Source organism: Harmonia axyridis, chromosome 6 (genome assembly GCF_914767665.1).
Source record: "Harmonia axyridis chromosome 6, icHarAxyr1.1, whole genome shotgun sequence".
NCBI lineage: Eukaryota > Metazoa > Arthropoda > Insecta > Coleoptera > Coccinellidae > Harmonia > Harmonia axyridis.
The window spans coordinates 7719012-7738579 of NC_059506.1; the positions used below are offsets into that span (position 1 = coordinate 7719012).

General features: G+C 32.1%; 1 protein-coding gene and 2 long non-coding RNA genes across 4 annotated transcripts; 1 reads left to right on the forward strand and 2 right to left on the reverse strand.

Annotated features, from left to right (window-relative positions):
• Positions 1 to 416: 416 nt before the first annotated feature.
• Positions 417 to 1913, reverse strand: LOC123681914 (charged multivesicular body protein 2b-B). 2 transcript variants are annotated; one of them, XM_045620276.1, is made up of 5 exons: positions 1754 to 1913; positions 1393 to 1484; positions 1043 to 1340; positions 763 to 869; positions 417 to 693 (listed from the first exon to the last, which is right to left on the reverse strand). In XM_045620276.1, exons 1-5 carry the CDS (start codon positions 1785 to 1787, stop codon positions 583 to 585), a joined length of 642 nt encoding a protein of 213 aa, XP_045476232.1. In that variant the 5' UTR covers positions 1788 to 1913; the 3' UTR covers positions 417 to 582. The 2 variants fall into 2 exon arrangements, with proteins under 2 accessions (XP_045476232.1, XP_045476231.1); XM_045620275.1 differs by lacking the exon at positions 1754 to 1913 and adding an exon at positions 1542 to 1700.
• Positions 1914 to 1989: 76 nt separating this feature from the next.
• Positions 1990 to 2433, forward strand: LOC123681916. The gene is made up of 2 exons (XR_006747732.1): positions 1990 to 2087; positions 2150 to 2433. It is a non-coding gene; the product is annotated as an uncharacterized LOC123681916 (long non-coding RNA).
• LOC123681915 lies at positions 2338 to 4116 on the reverse strand. The gene is made up of 4 exons (XR_006747731.1): positions 3919 to 4116; positions 3275 to 3861; positions 2704 to 3223; positions 2338 to 2640 (listed from the first exon to the last, which is right to left on the reverse strand). It is a non-coding gene; the product is annotated as an uncharacterized LOC123681915 (long non-coding RNA).
• Positions 4117 to 19568: the final 15452 nt, after the last annotated feature.

Here is a 19568-nt window from a genome sequence, read left to right on the forward strand (position 1 = left end):
AAGATTTCAGGGCGTCTTTTTCAGGTCAAAATAAGACTTTTCCATAAACATGTGTCCGCTAACAATTAGTTAGCAAACTACAAAGCTCAACTAAAGATTTTTCAATTTTTTTGTTGATAGAACTTATAAATATTTATATTTAAGGGCAGTATTTTAAGAGGTCCTCACTACTGTTCATCATATCAAATTTTCTTTAAATTATATCAAGTGGTTCAAAATTTATTCTACTAAAATGGATTTCCAGTGACGTCATTTATGGGGCCGTAGGGAGGGCCGCTAGGAAAAAATATAATGGGAACATGTCATCTTATTTATTTATGTTTTATCTGGATCTGAGAGATTTTCCCGGACACCCTGTATATTATACCTATACCTGTTCAATTCACCAAGGACTTTTACTTAAAAAAAACATATTCTAATGAAAAGCAATATAATATTGATATTTATCAATAACAAGTTTAAACTTTAAATATAAGTTTCTTTTAATTTTTTACCTATGATTTCATATTAAAAATATTTGAATCATTAAAGATCTGTTCCAACAAATTTAAGATTTTTAAGCAGTGGAATTTTCCCACATTTTCACAGAGCTTTTAGTTTTGCTAGATGTGCCTCAATATCTTCATCTGTTAAACCTTTATCTTTTGAAGTTCCACCAATAGCACCTCTTTCTGGTGTTGGGGCTGCAGCCATCTGCAAAAAAGTGCCATTTTGTATTAGTATTATATTTATTTAGGTTCAAAATAAAAAATAATACTCTACCTTTCCTCCAATTTCAATACCAATTTCATCCAACACTTGTGTAATAATGTTATCGCTTTCTTCTTCATCTCCAGATTCAGTGAGAATATCATCCAGTGTATCATTTACTAAAAATAATATTCAGTCCATATAAGGCAATTACGTAAATTTTAGTCTCATTTCGAAATAAAAGCAAGGAAATAAGAAGCAACATAGAACCTTATAACATTTGATATATTAGTCATGGAAAGAAAACTAGATTTTGAGAAAATATTGATTTCTGATACAGAGTTAAACTCACTCATCTCGTCTGTCATATTCATTTTCATAGATTCTCTGCCAAAGGCATTAACATTAGCTGCTATTTGTTCAGGTTTAAGAATCCTATTCATTTCTGCCATTGACCTTCCAGCAACCCCCATAGATTCCGCAAGTTTGGCATTTGCTGACATCATTTTATTCTGAATACCTATTCCTTGTATTTTGCTATTTGCTGCATAGGTGTTATTTTTCTGTTTACGTAATCGAACAAGCTGTAGTGCAAGAACTTTACATGCTTCCTTGTTACCATCTTTTGCATTTTTTTTAATTTCTAGTTCCTGTAGAATAATGAAATCATTGAATGATTAGAGAGGGATTTTCTTGTATTACCAATTTTTTTTCTTCCCGTTCAAGTAGCCTTCGATCTCTTTCTATATCTCTACCAGCTTTCCTCAATTGACGATCAACTTGTCGTTGCTCCTCTGTAACAACATACATGTGAAAATTTGACTTAGGATTCATAACTTGATCAGCACTACTTTTATTTGATACTACTTTCGGTTTCAAAGGAAAGTCATCTATTATTATCGGAAAATCGTCCATGGATGAAATGGATAGTTTTAGAGTCTATTGAAAAATATTTTGTTACATTAAATTTATTTCATGTTTCTGTACAGTGATTTATTTCTGACGGATAACAAATAACATGACCACTCATTATGAATTCATTGAAGTAAAGAAAAAAAAATACCTTTGGGATCAGGTTTTGAAAACCAATCGAACATTTTGGGAGAATTTAAATCCTAGGCCCTTAAAAAATAATATTTACTTTAATAGTGCCAATCAGCTGGAGTCTGGAATCTTAAAATTTGACATATGACTCAACCTCAGAATAATAAACATATGTTTATTACTCTATGGACTCAACCATAGACAAACTGATCTAGTTTATCTATGGACTCAACACAAAGTGATTCAGTGTTGCCAATTATTTTGATCTATTCATTTTTGGACAGAAAACTTTATTAGCGATTCAAGTTCATCTCCAAGCCACCTATCGGAAGAAACTGTAATATCGGCTTAAGGTACGGTAGGAGTGAAAGCTTTGACGGCGTGCATTTCTGCATTTTAAATTTTTATATTTTAGTGTTCGAGGAGTTATAAGAGTTGTGTTCTAGAGTTTCATCATTTATCTAATATTTATTTCAACATTATGGATAGTGATTACTGCCCTAAAATAACGAAATCAAAGGTGTTTTGTTGTGTTTATGGATGCAACAGTAGAGCAAACAGAGAACCCGTTTCATTTAATAAGTGGAAATAGAATAACTGGAATTTTATTTCAAAAAATATATTAATTTTTCAATTATTCATTACAAATATGGTGTAACATTTTCTCAATATAGTTTTTTTTCAAAGAAGTTAACATATTATATGTGTATTCTTCATCAAAGGGCACCTTAATTTCAATGAATGAATTATTGCTTGAAAAATAAATAATAAAGTGGCAAATGTCTAAATTTAGGATTGCAATTCCCACCTGCACCTATGCAAAGTATTTATGTTTTTTTTTCAGTTCATAATTATTATTCTCTTTTATAATATATTTACAATTCCCCAAGTCAGAGGCTTGCTTTGCTGAAATATAAAGATATTTTTTTTTTAATATTATTTTCAAGATGTTGATGAAGAATTTGTTACCTTTGAATGGACACTTTATTTCTAAAAGACCATAGGGCTTGCCATTCTTTAACAAAATTCCGTCAGCAGAATATGCCAGCCATGGTTCACTTCTACATATCACAAGACCTATTTTTTTGTATAGAAAACCCTGAAACCTTTTCGGGCCATTGGCTCGCATTTAATGCTATGTTCTGTATAGATATTCGAAAAATGCTTGGGAAAAAAATATTTACTACATTTCTCTTCCCAATCATTTTTCGAAAAAGTATATAAGTCGTAGCATCGTGAGCCAGTAACTCTATACTTCCTTTCTTCTTCCCATTGACCTCTATCTTGCATTGTCGATACACATATATCAATACTGTCAAACATAGTTAACTTATTGTATTTTCTGATACATTGAGTGCATCTAAAATTAATTTCAGACCCAAAATTGTAAAAATTCTGCATGAAAATGGAATTTTCTGCATTTCTGATAATGGTTCCATATATTTTCATGCAAGATCCTTCCACATTCGGAACCTTACATAACCTAGTCCTGAAAATCACTCATTACAGTATTACATACGACATGAAAGTTATTACCTACTTATGAATTGCAATGCTCGATGAAGGCAATCTGGCAATTAAAATATTTCTAATATCTTCTCTTCTTCATCTTGAGATGTTATCAAGGGTTTTTTTGGGACTTTGTCCTTAAGGCAGGGTATTTTTAGAAGAGGTAGTGCTTTATATTTATTTCCAGTCTCTTTTTTTTTCGTTTTTCCACCAGCATTTGATATCAGTGCTTGAAATATTTTCCAATTTGAGGAGGTCAGTTCTGAAATGATAAAAACCAAAGGAAAAGCAAAAAACCAACAATTATATTGTGTCTATATTATTGTTCAATTGGAAGTCCTGATTCAGACATAAAATAAATAAAAATTATACAACCTGGTAAAATGTAAGAGTAGAGCTGATATATGTTTACATCTGCCTCCTAATCCAGCCTTACAAGAACAGCTGAAAGCTGATATTGTTGCAGTTTCTTTAGTTGTTATTATTTTTCCTCTGATTTCATGAGGATCTGCTGAAAGGGCTGAAGTCTGCAAGCATAAGCCGAACAATTCTAAGCATAATACTAATACTTTTACCTATATTCCCACACATAATTACATGCATTCAAGACCGCTTCTCCTAAAATGTTTGTTTTTTAGATAATGGACGATTATTCTTAAATTAGAATGAATTCACCTTCTATCACATTCCTATTATTTGGAGTTGCTTTCAAATACCGGAAATATTCAGTTAAACTGAGGAATACACTATTTTCTTTGTCCATCATATTTCTTTCTTCACAAATAACACTCAAAATATTTTTGTTTACAATATCTTACCTTTAGCTGAAAAAGCATGCTGAAGAGGGCGCTGCCTACCCTTGAATCGGGAATAGACTTATAAGTCGAAGGGTAGAAATCACAGAACACAAATATATGTATACTTTTAGTTTGAGAGCACATCTACGTCAGGGGTCTATTATTTTCCTTTATTTATCCGCTTTGTCGTCCCTTGTTTTGCCATCTGTAATTTTTCCATTCGTCATCGGTATACACTTCCCTATGTTTCCGGTTTTTTGTAACATTCTTGTCACCAAATTTCAATAGTGTAGTTCAAATTATTGCTCATTCCAACATTACTTATTATTATATTATAATTAAAATAACGGTCCAAAGGAATTTATACAAAGATTTCGAGCGATCTTTCCATTGAATCTGAAAAGTTGCTGTGATAATGAGCTAGTTGGTCTAGCAGAAAATCTGAACAAATTTTATTCTTCTGATCTTTCGGACTTTCTCTACCATGAAATAGTTTCATTTAGAAACATATTCAGAAATAAAATTGATGCAGACCTTTCGGTGAATGACTTGGGTAAAACTTATAAAACGATTTCAAGTTCATATAAATAAATTTTGCTGTGCGTTTATCCTATTTCTAACAATTTCGGTTTTGTTAGTTAGTCCATAAAGATCATTTCCAGTTCCGAAATGAAAAAATAATATTTGAAGGAAATATTTCTTCATTTGGTAATCAGAAAGTAAGAAGAGCTAATTTTTCCAGTTGACCTCTTCTGATATATCGTGGTTCTGTTTTTTCATTTATCGTGCTTTTCGATTCATTTTCGTGTTGTTTTTCCGAATAGGAATTTTATTCTAATATTAGGGCTGTTTCATACAGTAAATGATTTTCCTCAGCTGAATATTTTGTTCTTATTACCGCAGACAAGTTTATATTTACGCGGTTTTATTTTTTAAATATTTCTGCAGATAATGTAGACACTTTCTATCATGTACTGGGTTTAATTTCAATAAAATTTATTATCATTATTATTTATACACTTTTATTTTATTTATAGTATATAATTTTATTGAATTATACTATAAATTAATGAGAACTTACATATAATAAAATAATGATTTTTTATTTTTCACCTTATTATTATTACAAATTTCCTTGTTCATTCAACAAAACTCACCAACACGCAACCAATACCCCCCTTTCTTTCGCTTGAGAGGGATAACCACTACGTGGCTTTCCGCGTATCAGTCAAATATTAGGTACCCATTCATTTCCCCTCTGGCGCTTCTTTAATGACCAAACTTTATACGGTGTATGAAGTTGTACATGGACTTTATATTCTTTCTCTTCACGAAGCGTACAAGTATAGAGGGCAGCATTGTATGATGATCGATTATTTTTTGCACATAATTAGCGTCTCTTTTGTAATGATTTTTTGTAGGTTTTTTCACGAATATTTCAAAAATATCCCAGTACTGTGTACATTGAACATATCACCAATTCTTTTTCGAAATTTGAGCTTAAGTTTTTTCGAAAACCATGAAAATTGATTGAATTTTTGTCTGAATATGAATGAGATTAAGCAAAGTCTTACTTCATTGTTTGAGACCATTCTTGGATCAAAATTCGGGAAAAAAAGACATTGTGACGAAACTGATAGTCAAACATAACAGCACAAGAGTTTTCTATCGAATAAACTTATTTTTTACAAAAACTAGATTGCCTAGAAATTTAACAAGACTGCTAATGTCAGCCAGGTTGAAGTGTATCGTTTCTTCGAGATAAAATGAATAGGTAACAAAGACTGAAAAATAAAATAGAAGGAAAAGTCTATAAAACACTTCTGTTGTTGGAACCTTGTATATCAAATCATCCGGTTACAAGTTTCGGCTTATTCGCCATTATCAAACCAAAGATTGATTTTTAAGGTTCCATAGTCATATGGTAAAACATTGATAAAATATGTATAAGTCACAAAGTGAAAAATAAAAATAAATAAATATCAAAAATACAATGGTCAAAAAGGCATACTGTGAAAAGTCAAAAAATTTTTTGATCTTAAAAATCAATCTTTGGTTTGATAATGGCGAATACGCCGAAACATGTAACCGGATGATTTAATATACAGTTTATAGACTTTTCTTTCTATTTTATACTCAACACTTCAAAATGGGATTTTATGAGATCAAACAAAGACTGATACACGCGGAAAGGTACATGGTGGTAATCCCACTTAAGATAATGGCAATCCGGAAATTTTAAATTCAAATGTGATATTTCTTTCAAATGAAATAATTTTCTATTGATATTTGGAGATGAAATAATACTCGTATATTATCTACAAATACTACTTCACATCTTAATTGATGTTAATAAAATATTATTTTCCTCATTTCGATATTAAAAAAGTAGTACATTTCAAAAGAATGGATGTTTATTTCATTGTAAAGAAGAAGGTATGCGATATCAGCCAAACTGCCTCCAAGGTTACGGTTGCAGCACCATATCCTCTTCATGAAAATTTCCATGAACAATTTGCATATTTGGGGTTGTATGTCCTCGATAAATTCACGAATTCCATCTTTAAGGTTTTGAATCAATTGTGTAGCATTGGCACAGACCTTATTTTTCACGTGCCCCAAAAGATGAAGATGTTAAATCACAAGATCTCGGAGACCAATTGTGAACACCCATTCCAGAAATAACACAATCAGGAAACTTTTCTTCCAGAATTGCAATTGTTTCGTTGATTGTGGGACATGTAGTGTAGCCTTATTTTGTTGAAAGTAAGTGGCATCAATATCTTCCAATTTCGGCCATAAAGAATTGCTTGTGGAATGCCGAATACCCAAGATCGACGAGGAATCAACAAACCTGGGTTTTGTCAACGCTACGGGCTATAGAAGTAATATTCTCAGTTGTTTTTGAGTGACGCACACGGTTTCGGTTCTTCACAACATAAACCTGTCCGGACAGCTCAATATTTTCTATCAGTTTCACTATTGCTGGCCGAGAAGATGCTTCACGACGACCCAAAAGTGCTTTAGTTTTGCTAACAGTGACTGCAAAATTTTCTCAATTTTTGTAGCGAATTATACGATTTCGTTGCGTTGTGGAAGCGTAGGTACGTGTATCGTTCCATTTTTAGTAATGGCTTAGTTTTTTACTTGTCGAAAGTCAAAAGATGACAGCTTTAAAAGTGCCAGATGCCCGGATAGTGGGCTATTCGAAGTTTACCTCTCATTGAAAAAACCCTTTATTAATAGAAAAACCAGATCATATATCATTAGATTTATAGTAATAAATTGCAATGTTTTGATGAGAATAATCTTCTGGATTTTACATTAATTCATTTACTCATATTAAAATGACACAAATTATGAAAAATATCAAAGGGTTCAATAAATATTTCTCTGAGGATTGCTGCCTCTGAAGTACTTTTGCCGATGTAGATGGTTTTTCTATTGTTGCTGACGAGTCCACTGCCTCACTTTAATAAAAAAATAACTTCAGTCGTTAATGCGGCTCAAACCTTATCGTGTGAGATTATCCTAGCTAGGATCAAAATTTTAAAATTATAGACATTGTGACGAAAGCGATCTGTTCAGAGAACGAGTGCTCAAAAAGCGCGCAAAAGCGGCGTTAGTGCTTTTTTGATTTTTTCTTTTGCATTCATCAATCATGAATAACCTCTTAGACGTTGAACATGAGTAAATATAATGAAGATGTTATACTACTGTATGTGAATGGTGAATATATTGTACCTTCATTCAAAAGATTCTTATTTATGGTACTTTGATGAGATTAAGAATCTGCATGCTCTTCTGCGTGTTCATTCAGTAACACATTTTATGAATGCGGACACAACTTCATATTTCTGCCTGAGTGATCAAAGCGATAAATCAATATTTCATACAAAAGAAATATAGAGATATCTAGATCGGCATTCATGGCCTGCTTTGCACGCCGTCATGAAAAGGTTGTATTATGTGACTGCACAAAGATGAGGGTTTATTAAGGGTTTTAAGAGTCAGTTTAGCCATTCAAGCTCGTATCATTAAACTAATTCGCTTGTGACACCCGATGAAACGTGTGAAAAGAAAAGTTACGGGTTTTTAGAACATTTGTGAATGGTTCTTGTTCTATTTCATGAATAACAGAAATATGTATTTTGGGACGCAGGGATGAATGTTGGAATATATTGTTATATCGAGTGTTAGCAAATAAGTGCGGAAGATCTCAACGGACCATTGTTGTTGGTTCATTATTTTCAATGTTATACCTTGGAAATCGTTTGAGAAAAAATTTTACAGTTTACGTTTTGTAATGCAAAGAATCCTAAGATGGGGAATTCTTATCAATTTGGGTTATTAAAGCAAATGCAGATTTAAATTTGATTAGTACACGCGTTGCGTACATGATTTTTTCAAATCTCTTTTATTTATATTTTTATTTTTCATTAAATTATTGAAGTTATGGATGCAAACAGGTGTTCCAACTTATTAACAGTAGGTAATCACAATTTAGAAGTAAAATTACCTTGTAATTGAAATATAAATTCAAATTAAAATGATTTTAAATTGAATAAATAAATAAATTATTTCAATAAATAGTGCATAATAAAAAAAAGTAATATCGGGGTAATTCACCAGGATGGTCAATCAGACGTTTATAGAAAACCAATCATAATTTTGAGCTGAAAATTTGCATATTAAGATTTGAGACAATGATCTTTCACCCTAAAATATTTTCAGATCTCTACAACTTCCGGTTATACCGGAAACAGGCTGCAACTTCCTTATTTCAAATGGCACACCCAGTATATTATTGCATCATTAGATAGCTTTCTTTATGGCAATTTCGGCAATATGCCATACCTTGGGTAAAAACTCAACGGTTCATGAGTTATTGGGATTCTTATGAAAAAAAGCTGGAGATGAGGACTCACATTTTTTTGAATATTTCAGCAGAAAAAGCTCTTTTCGAGAAAATATATTTCTTTTTCGATTCTGCAAATACGTAGTATCATAAGACTGTTTGCGGTTTGAACCAAAAATGTACAGGGTGTTCATAAGAAGATCATGAACTTGGGCAACACAAATTCATCAAAACTCAAGATTTTCAAATTAGAACATATATTTTTTATTTTTCCAGTCGATTCTACGTACAAAAATAGTAGGGGTTACTTGAGTTTACCCTTTACCTAAAATGAATACTTTGAGAGTTATCGAGGAAGAACTTTGAATGAGGAAAAACCGCTATTTATAATTGTGTTGAGTGGTCTGTGACTTCTGAAAAACACAGAAAGAAACTAAAATTCGATGTTTCCAAAACTAAATTTGACATACCAAGAATTGTAATGAATTATTCGTAATTGAAAATTGTACTGGTTTATGGATTTCTCAACAATACCAACGAAAAATTAATTAAAATTTATGAAATGTAAAATTTAGTTATCCAAACATCGAATTTTAGTTTCTTTTTGTGTTTTCCGGAAGTCACAGACAGTTATTCACACAGCTATAAATAGCGGTTTTTACTCATTCAAAGTTCTTCCTCGATAACTCTTGAAGTATTCATTTTAGGTAAAGGGTTTGCTTGAGTAACTCCCACTATTTTTGTTCGTAGAATCGACTGAAAAAATAAAAAATATAGGTTCTTCTTTGAAAATCTTGAGTTTTGATGAATTTGTGTTGTCCAAGTTCATGATCTTCTTATGAACACCCTGTACATTTTTGGTTCAAACCGCAAACAGTCTTATAATACTACGAATTTGCAGAATCGAAAAAGAAAAATATTTTCTCGAAAAAAGCTTTTTCTGCTGAAATATTCAAAAAAATGTGCGTCCTCATCTCCAGCTTTTTTTTCATAAGAATCCCAATAACTCATGAACCGTTGAGTTTTTCGCAAGATATGGCATATTGCCGAAATTGCCATCAAAAAAGCTATCTAATGATGCAATAATATACTGTGGTGCCATTTGAAATAAGGAAGTAGCAGTCTGTTTCCGGTGTAACCGAAGTTTGTAGAGATCTGAAAATATTTTAGGGAGAAAGATCATTGTCTCAAACCCCAATATGCAAATTTTCAGCTAAAAATTATGGATAGTTTTCCATAAACGTCTAATAGGCATCATGGTGAATCACCCTGTATATGGTTTTCCAATAAAAGGTTTCATTTTGAATAGCCCTCTATCTGAGCAGCTGTCACTTTTGAAGCGTTCATCTTTTTACATTTGACAAGTAAAAACGAGGCCATTACTAAAACGGAAGATGCATGCTTCAACAACGCATTAAAATAAAATTGTTAAAATTCATTACAAAAATTCTCAACGTGTCACTATTTGGTACGGTTTTTAGACTGATGGTGTAATTTGACCTTACTCATGAGAAAATGAGGCTGGTGCAACTTTTAAAATGCTTCACAATCGATTCAAGACACATATTGTAGTCACAGTTCGCAAAACTAAAACACTTTGGGTCATCGTAAGCATCTTCTCGGCCAGCAATAGTGAAACTGATGGAAGAATTTGAGCTGTCGAGACAGATTAATGTTGTGGAGGATCGAAACTGTTTGCGTCGCTCAAAAACAACTGGGAATAATGCTGCTGGTGCTGTAGACCGTAGTTTTGACGAAAATCCAGGTTTGTCGATCTTGGGAATCTGGCATTCCATAAACAATTCTTTACGGTCGAAATTGGAAGATATTGACGACGTTTATTCTCAAAAAATGGCGCTACCTGCTACACATGCAATGAAACTATTTTGCAAGAAAACCTTTCTGATCGTGTTATTTCTCGAAGAGGTAATCACCGAGATCTTGTGATTTAGACTTTTATCTCTGGGCCACGTAAAAGATAAGGTCTATACCTCAGAGGTCTATACCATGTTCCACAATCGATTCAAGATGGATTTCTTGGAGTTTTTGAGGAAATACAGCCGCAAATATGCAAATTGGTCATGGAAAATTTAATGTAAATGATATGGCACTGTCACCGAAGAGTTGTGGTGGCCATTTGGCTGATATTGTTTTCCATCGTTAATGGCATACCTTCCTCTTTGGAATAAAATAAACATCCATCGATTTCCCCCAAAAAATACTCCTTTTATTAATATCAAAATGAAATATCTTATTGGAAAACCCTGTACATAATGAGAAAACATTGATAAAACAACATTTTGTGGAAGCTTTTGTTTTAAAAATTCCTTAAATTGAGAAAGCGTTTGCGGACTTATGTTTATAGGAACTTTTCTGAATAAAATGACCTGGGCAATCACCCTCTTTAATATTGCCGCATCTTTTTCAAACACCCTGTAGAAATTGGTGAATTCTGATTTCTGACTTACGTAAAAGTTTCCTTCGATCTTAATCTTCTCTCGGGAACTCTAAAAGATAAAATTGCAGAATTTAGAGGACCGTTCAGATCTTCATATAAAAAATTCATGTCATTAAATGCGGTTTTCCAAACTGATCATGTTGAACATGAGTCCGCAAACGCTTTGTTTTTGAGATACAGATGTTAAAGTTTAAGTTTTTCTCTTGTAGTACCTTCCCTCTACAAGATATTTAACTCGAATCGGCATAGATATTCCAATTTAAAGTTTTCATTATGTGATATCCTAATTTTGAATGCAAATCTACAGGGTGATTTTTTTCTGGAAGGGTGTCCGCTTCTTTCCTCCAGAATTATTTTTTTGTGAACCACTGGTAGTTTAGAAAAATTTAAAGAGAAACTCTGGTTCAGTACTACACTTTTTGGTTTGTTGTAGTTTTGTCGTATCTGCAATCGATTTCGAGAAAAAATTCAAAGAGCTCTCTAGCTATAGGAGGAAAATCCAAATTATTATAAAGATCCAGTTAGGTAGCTGTGATAAATAATTTAATTATAAGTTTTGGTACTTACCAACTCTGTAGCGAACATTAATTGAAAATTTAAATTTAGATATTGGGTTCTTCCCGAATTATCACATTAATAAATGAAAAATCTGGCAATTATAAAAATTGTCAAAAGGTTGTTCGAATTGTAGTTTTGGTAGTATTCTTCATCGTTGGTTTTGCATTAATCTGTCGTAGTCTTTTATTGTCAAAGGATTTCTTTTGTAAATGCGGAGACTGGAAAATCTGTAGTAGTATGTGGTATTTTATTGGGTGGAATTTGTATGTTGGGTTGCAGATAGCTCAAACTAAGGCTGCATTTGTGTCAAACAGGCGGGGTTAATCTTATCCATCCTTTGAGTATAGAATAGAATAACAGTCACTCTATCTATACTCCATATCCATCCAATAACTGATTCATACTTACCTATATAACAATCGACGCCGACGCTAAAGTAAATTAGTTGATTAAATCTTAAATCAATTAAAGAATGTTCCGCAACGAAATTGTCGATTTAATCGAAACATAATTACTGAGTTGAATAAGAAAAGAATAGTTTACAATTCAACGCGCGTAAAATTTACGAATTCCGACGTATAATTGGAAAAAACTTGAAATACAAGATTAAATTGGGGATATGACAAAATTGAGGAAAAAAATTCAAATTGATATTGGGTACCTACTCTCCATATTTTGTAATACCTATATTCTGTTCGAGAGTTAGCGGATAAAATTGATTTTGACCAGGAATTCCTCATCAATGAATCCAATCCAATCATTTGAGACCACTTTCTGCTTTGACTTCAAAATTACAGGCATTTGTCAAAATGGTATTTTATTGAGTGGAATATATGTAGGTAGGTATGTTGGGTTGCAGTTAGTCCAAACTAAGGCTGCATTTGTGTGTGTGCTCATAAAGTAACGCGTAACATTCTTTATTAGTTGAATTAACAATAGGTATTATCAAAAATACACCCTGAATGTAACACCCTGTAGTTTGTTACATTTTAAGATTCATAAAAATGAGCTGTTTCCAAACATGTTTGGTACTTGTGGTCTAGCAGACAGAATATGAAAGAAATTATTTCTCATTTTTATATGTACATTTTTATTAATCTAAATATGTAACAAACTACAGTGTGTTACATTCAAACCAATTGCTGCTGGACAATAAGTATATTTGATAATATTGTTTATTTAACTAATAAAGAATGTTACGCGTTTCTTTAAGAGCACACACGCAACTATTGTATTTTTGTCCATCCTGTACCAATTGGAAATAACATGTGATGCATTTTTGGAATCAGCTCAGCTAGAGTAATCGGAATATTGAGACAAAATGGGGGTGTTCCATTTGAAAAAAATGACGGTGACGTCATTACTCGAAAGTAATTCACCCTGTATATTAGCTTATTATTTCAAAATACGGTAAATTAAAATAAAAAATCGACGTGTTTCAGGATTATTTCTTAAAATGTTCTGTTTAGCTGAAAATGAATTTGTTCCATACTTTACGGACACAGTGCATAATGATGAAGCTATTCCAAAATGAATGAACATAATTTTTGATTTATAATTTTTACATAAATTGATATTCGAATAATTGTTCGAGAGAAAATACTGCGAGTGAAGTGAAAGAATATAGGTACAATCTAAAAATCGAGAAACAACATAGCAAAAGCTATGCAATTGTTAGAAAAAATAAGTTGTTATACCAAATCAATCCCTCGAGCTCGAAAATCTATTCCATTCAAAATAATAAAATTAAAAAAGTTTTTTTAATGAGATAACGTATAACTTTAAAACTGCAAATAATGCAGTAATTTTTAATAACATGTTCATTCATTTCTATTCTTAACATTTTCGAATTGATGGATATAAAATAAATATTGATGGATATACAGGGTGTTTCCTAAACATGCGGCAAAAATTCAGGGGGTTGTTCCTTGGACTATTTTAAGCATGTTTTGTCCCTGGATGATTTTTGAAAAACCTCTTTGTTTCGAAGATACAGGGCGAACAACATTTTTCATATTTTTAAAATTAATAATAGTTTAAATAAAAATGCGTACCGCACTGTGTTTACTAAGTAGGTACAATTTATTTTTAAATTTGTTTAACAACATTCCAATTACTAAAAACGGCCAGTTTTTTGACTAAAAATTGATAAGTGCAGATGATAAAGGAATACAGATTAAACACGGATCATTGCTGGGTGTAACTTAATAAGAAATGATCCTGGTGTTTTTGAAAGGGTTCGGCAGTCAATGAGGAGAAGATTGGATGCTTGTATGCTGGCTAGAGGTGGTCATTTTCAACAGTTTTTGTAGGTTGAGTTGAATTTTCATGTAATTTTTCATAATAAAATGTTATTATCTGAAATTTTGTTTCCCCTATATCTTCGAAACAAATAGGTTTTTCAAAAATCATCAAAGGACAAAATATTCTTAGAATAGTCCAAGGAACAACCCCCTGAATTTTTGCCGCATGTTTAGGAAACACCCTGTATAAATAAGTAATACAGGCTTCTAACTTCTAATCATGAAGCGTTCTGTTCAATTTAATATTTTGAGATAGAAAAAAAATGGAATATAGCATCACATATAGCAATCAATTTTTGAACCATATTTCTTAGTCCTGCATTATTGTTATAATAGCCAATAGACACTTTTTTATTAGGTTTTTGAACGCTCTATTTATGAACAATTGGAATTTTCGGTTGGATCACTAATGCCGCAGATAGGTTCGTTAATGGGCAAAATACGAGTAGGGGTTCCGTAAATATGACCGTTTGAAATTTTGTGTTCCTGTCAATTCCAAAACTGCAGATTTGAAAAAGATGAAACATTGCATTGGGATGTGGAATGACAATTCAAAGCCTTATGTGGAATTTCATAATCATTCAGATTTATAGGAGAATATCGAATATATTAATACCTATTAGTTATTTCCGAGACCCCGAAATCGACAGGAATTTTGGGAATACACAAAAAATAAGATTTTCAAGCTCATCAAATCATCAGTAGCATAAGAAATCCAAGAAGAATATTGGACAAAAAATTGATATTTCTGAGACAAAACATCCGAGCAATGATTGAGATTTTCAGTGTCTACAGGGTGGCCACTTTTTCAATGGGATTGTATTGGTAACTTTTAAACCATAAGAGTTAGAAGGTCGGTCAAATGGAGAAAAAGTTGCATGCATAGAAGCATTATCAAGCAGTTCAAACAAATCGAGATTATTAGGGCTGGTTATTGAGATATCATAAAAAAAGTAAATTCTGTCATTTTGATTTTTCTATTTTTCCCACTTTATTTCAAATATTATCAAAAAATGTTACAGGAATTTTTTATTCGACAGTAAATTGTTCTCAATTTGACGTAATCAGATTTCGTATTCAACGTTTCGTGCTCTCTGGGCCACCCTCAACCTCATTTTTTTCAATACGGACCTGTATATTTTATGACACTTTTCAAAATAACTTTCAACGCTGAATTCAACGATATATCATACAATGTAATTCGAAGTTGATTTTCAGGTGATTTTAACCCTTATTCAAATTTTCTTCGAATAAAAAATTCCTGTAACATTTTTTGATAATATTTGAAATAAAGTGGGAAAAAAAGAAAAATTAAAATGACAAAATTTACTTTTCTTATGATATCTCAATAACCGGCCCTGATAATCTAGATTTGTTTGAACTGCTTGATAATGCTTCTATGCATGCAACTTTTTCTCCATTTGACCGACCTTCTAACTCCTATGGTTTAAAAGTTACCAATACAATCCCATTTAAAAAGTGGCCACCCTGTATATGAAATACCAATTTTGAACAAACTTTCCCGTTATATCGTCATCACAATCAGAGAAAAATTCAAGCAGGATATCGAAAAAACAATTAAGATGAAAACCTGAAATGAAGTCAGAAACTTTTGAGCCCTCGTGCACTTGTTCATTCAATGGTCAATTCCACCCTTTAATAATTAATTTCAGAAAATTAACAATTATATCAGAATGGACGGATTTTCCACAGAATTACAAATAATTCAGTGGCAAATCCATCCATTCTGATATACCCTCTAGAACAAAATTGTGTGGGCATATCTCAGTTTCACACAGATTTCAATGTTATATTTCACTTTTTATGTTGGCACTCTTCTGTCATGTATTTATCAATTATCTGTCAAAGTAATACAGGAAACAGTTCGGTCAACCAACATTTTTCAATGCAAAATTCATTGCACAAACGATATTTGTGGAAATATTCCATGAATTTCAATGAAAATTCAGTGAATTAGAAAAAATAATGTATATTACTCGTACAGAAGCTCATTCTAATACTCGTTCATTCAAAAACTCGCCACTTCGTAGCTCGTTCTTGAATTTTGAACTTGTGGAAGAATATCAATGTCTTCTACATTAGAAATTATTATTAGTATTAGAATAGTATATTCTAAAACAAGTTGCAGAATGGGCTCCTATTCCAACACGAATGCGAAATTCGTTCGAAAACGAAACAAAAGCATAAGTGTTGGAATTGCCTTCTGCAACGAGTATTAGACGATATTTTCTCTATTTCAGTCAAGTTTTGTGAAATATTGTCGAAATTCAATGAAAAATTCAGATTATAGGTACATCCTAGTGACATTTGTATTGTATCTTGGCAGTTGGTGAGACTGCAACCAAAATTGACAGATTACGGAATATGAATTTGAATGGTACGTTTCGAATTTTGAAGTAATTTATAATTACGCATTGAATTCGTGAATTATGTCTGCCGAAATCGATTTAACACCAACAGAATTAAGAGAAATTGTGAATAATGTCGCAAATCATTTCACTTAATCCAATTACATTATTTTGACAATTGATGTGTTGTTGTATTTTGATAGGATTGGAAGTCTGTGTAGACAACCACAAAACGAAAAATATAACTAAAAACGATGCTGTAATGAGTTCATTACAGCACTGTTTTTAGAACTGTAATGAAATCATTACGATACTGAAATAGAGAAATAACTATTACCCACCTAGCTAAATAATCTGCTTCTATTTTCTATCAATTGATATTCTATTTGATGAAATTTATTAAAAAATTCGATTGTTATAAAAAAACTATTTTCTCGACTATCCCAATGAAATATAAATACTATTTCATCTTTCAGTGATACGATTATCCCGAAATTATGAATGAATTATTGTTTTACTACTTTGCAACTGACTTTTAAATAACAGTTTGAGTCCAATTATTGAGGAAACAAAACTTTATTTGGGTATAACTGCAGAACCATCGAACATATATTGCCCATGAACGAGATATTCAGACGCTGAGTTCTAGCAAATTTCGAGTCCTCAGCACATTCTATTAGAATTAGACTTATTGAAGTGTTATCAGATAAAATTGATGTTGACCAAGAATTATTCATCAATGAGTCGAATCCAATCATTTAAGACCACTCTCTGCTCTGACTTTAAAATTACACACATTTGTCTAAATGGTCCTCACGAATAAAGCGCGCAGAAAATCATACCCTACCTGATTGATATATTATGCTGATAGAAATACGATATTTCTTGAGTGTAGTACCTTACTCGACCAATCGACCTACTGCTTCAATTGTATCGAATACACAAATATGAGAAATTTGGTTCAACACTTTCTCACCCTTTGTAGATCACCTGTTCTCAGCATCACGTAGTAGGCGTTCAAACCAGGGTAGCAAAGGGTTGTCAAGATCAATATACATATCCGAAAAGGATCGTGAGAAACTCATGATTCGCAAATTTCATTCTGAGACCATGTTAGATGAAATGAACTGAGCGTATCACCTGTAGGTGCATGGTCAGCCATATGAAGAAAGGTTTGATTTTGGTTGTTGGGCCTAGTTCTCACAGTGAAGGGTCAGGTATACATTACCTTTGGGTCTATACAGAAAGTATCAATGTATGGTAGCACCATAATATTATTTATGGTTCAGATTCTTTTGTATCGATTTGTTTGTTGTAGTTTCACCGCTTGAGTCTTGATGTATTTTAGTCGATTTTGTTTGGATTACTTCTAAATTCAATTTAAACGATCATTAGTTTTTCAATTTAATTAATTATTCATCAAATTTTATTTTGGTTTTATGAATAGCTGTGAGTGGGACAAATTGGATGCTTTTGAATGGGAAGTCCTATTTCTATACTAGATAGACGAAAACTGATGTTGGCGTCTGATGGCCAATTTTCTTGAGAAATTTATTGGCGAAAACCGCAACTTCATAGCTATCACAGGGTGTTTTTCGAAAATGTTGATTTTCGAAATATTGCTGTAACTTTTTTCCGTTGAAAATTTTTCATTTCTTTAAAAACCGTCTCACAGCAACGTTATACGAAGAATGACGTTAATATAATTTTCTGCAAACTTTTGGTCTATCTAGTATAGGAATAGGACTTCCCATTTAAAAGTGTCCAATTTGGCCTACCCTGTATAATCGGAACAATTGTGATAATTTGAATTAGTATTTGAAATATGTTTAATTGTTTATGATATGCAGGGTTTTAAAAAAAATTAAGTGGTTACACTTCTCATAAATTCATTGATCATTGGCTTTTTGTGGACCTCAAAAGAATGCTTCAGCTGAAGAAATTGCTTTTATAAAGACAGACGAATCTTTCTGCAGAGAAGGTATCGACAAGTTAGCGTTGGAGTACATGTATCACTTTAGAAAGGAGACTATGTTAACGAATTAATTCGAATTTTTAAGAAATAATGTGTTTATGGGTTAGGCCAAGGACTTATTGAGTGAAGTGTTATACATATACCTAGGTCCAGGTACTAATATGCTTAAATCTGTGACATTCGGGTGCTCATCGGGTATATTATATTTTTTTGTATAATTATATATATATAGGTCCTGAATATTTGTTCTTCTAGATTTTTGTTGTATATTAGGAATAGAAATGTGTTAAACATTTCGCTCATTAGATCATGGGTAGGTATATGCAATTTTCAGCTTTTCTGTATGATAAAGATGTCATACATGTATTTATTGGTATCATAAGGGGTTTTCCAATAAGAGGTTTCATTTTGATATTGGTAAAAACGACTTTGGTAGTGAATTAAAAATTTCATTGTGTTGTTGAAGCCTATATCGCTCCATTTTTAGTAATGGCATAGTTTTTACTTGTCAAATGTCAGGGGCTTTTTCAAAATGAAACTAGGGGAAAACTCTAGATTTCTCTTAGTATTCACAAATAAGGACTGACTTCGATAAAACAATTTCTAAACCTTGTTGGAGCGTCTTTATTTCCATGATTAAATGGCATATCCATTCACTCAGTATTAATTCAGTAGTATTCAAGTTATTATAGTATTGTAACAATAATTACAAGTTCTATTCAGTGTACTTATTCTCTCGTTTAACAAGGCAAATTAAACAAGTAATAAAACAAGTTGCAGAATGGGCTCCTATTCCAACACGAATGCGAAATTCGAAAACGAGCGACGAAGGAGCGAATCAGTGTTGGAATTGCCTTCTGCAACGAGTATTATTCGATATTTCCTCTATTTCAGTCAAGTTTTGTGGAATATTGACAAAATTCAATGAAAAATTCAGATTATACATCCTAGTGACATTTGTATGTATCTTGGCAGTTGGTGTGAGTGTTACGAACATTGACAGATTA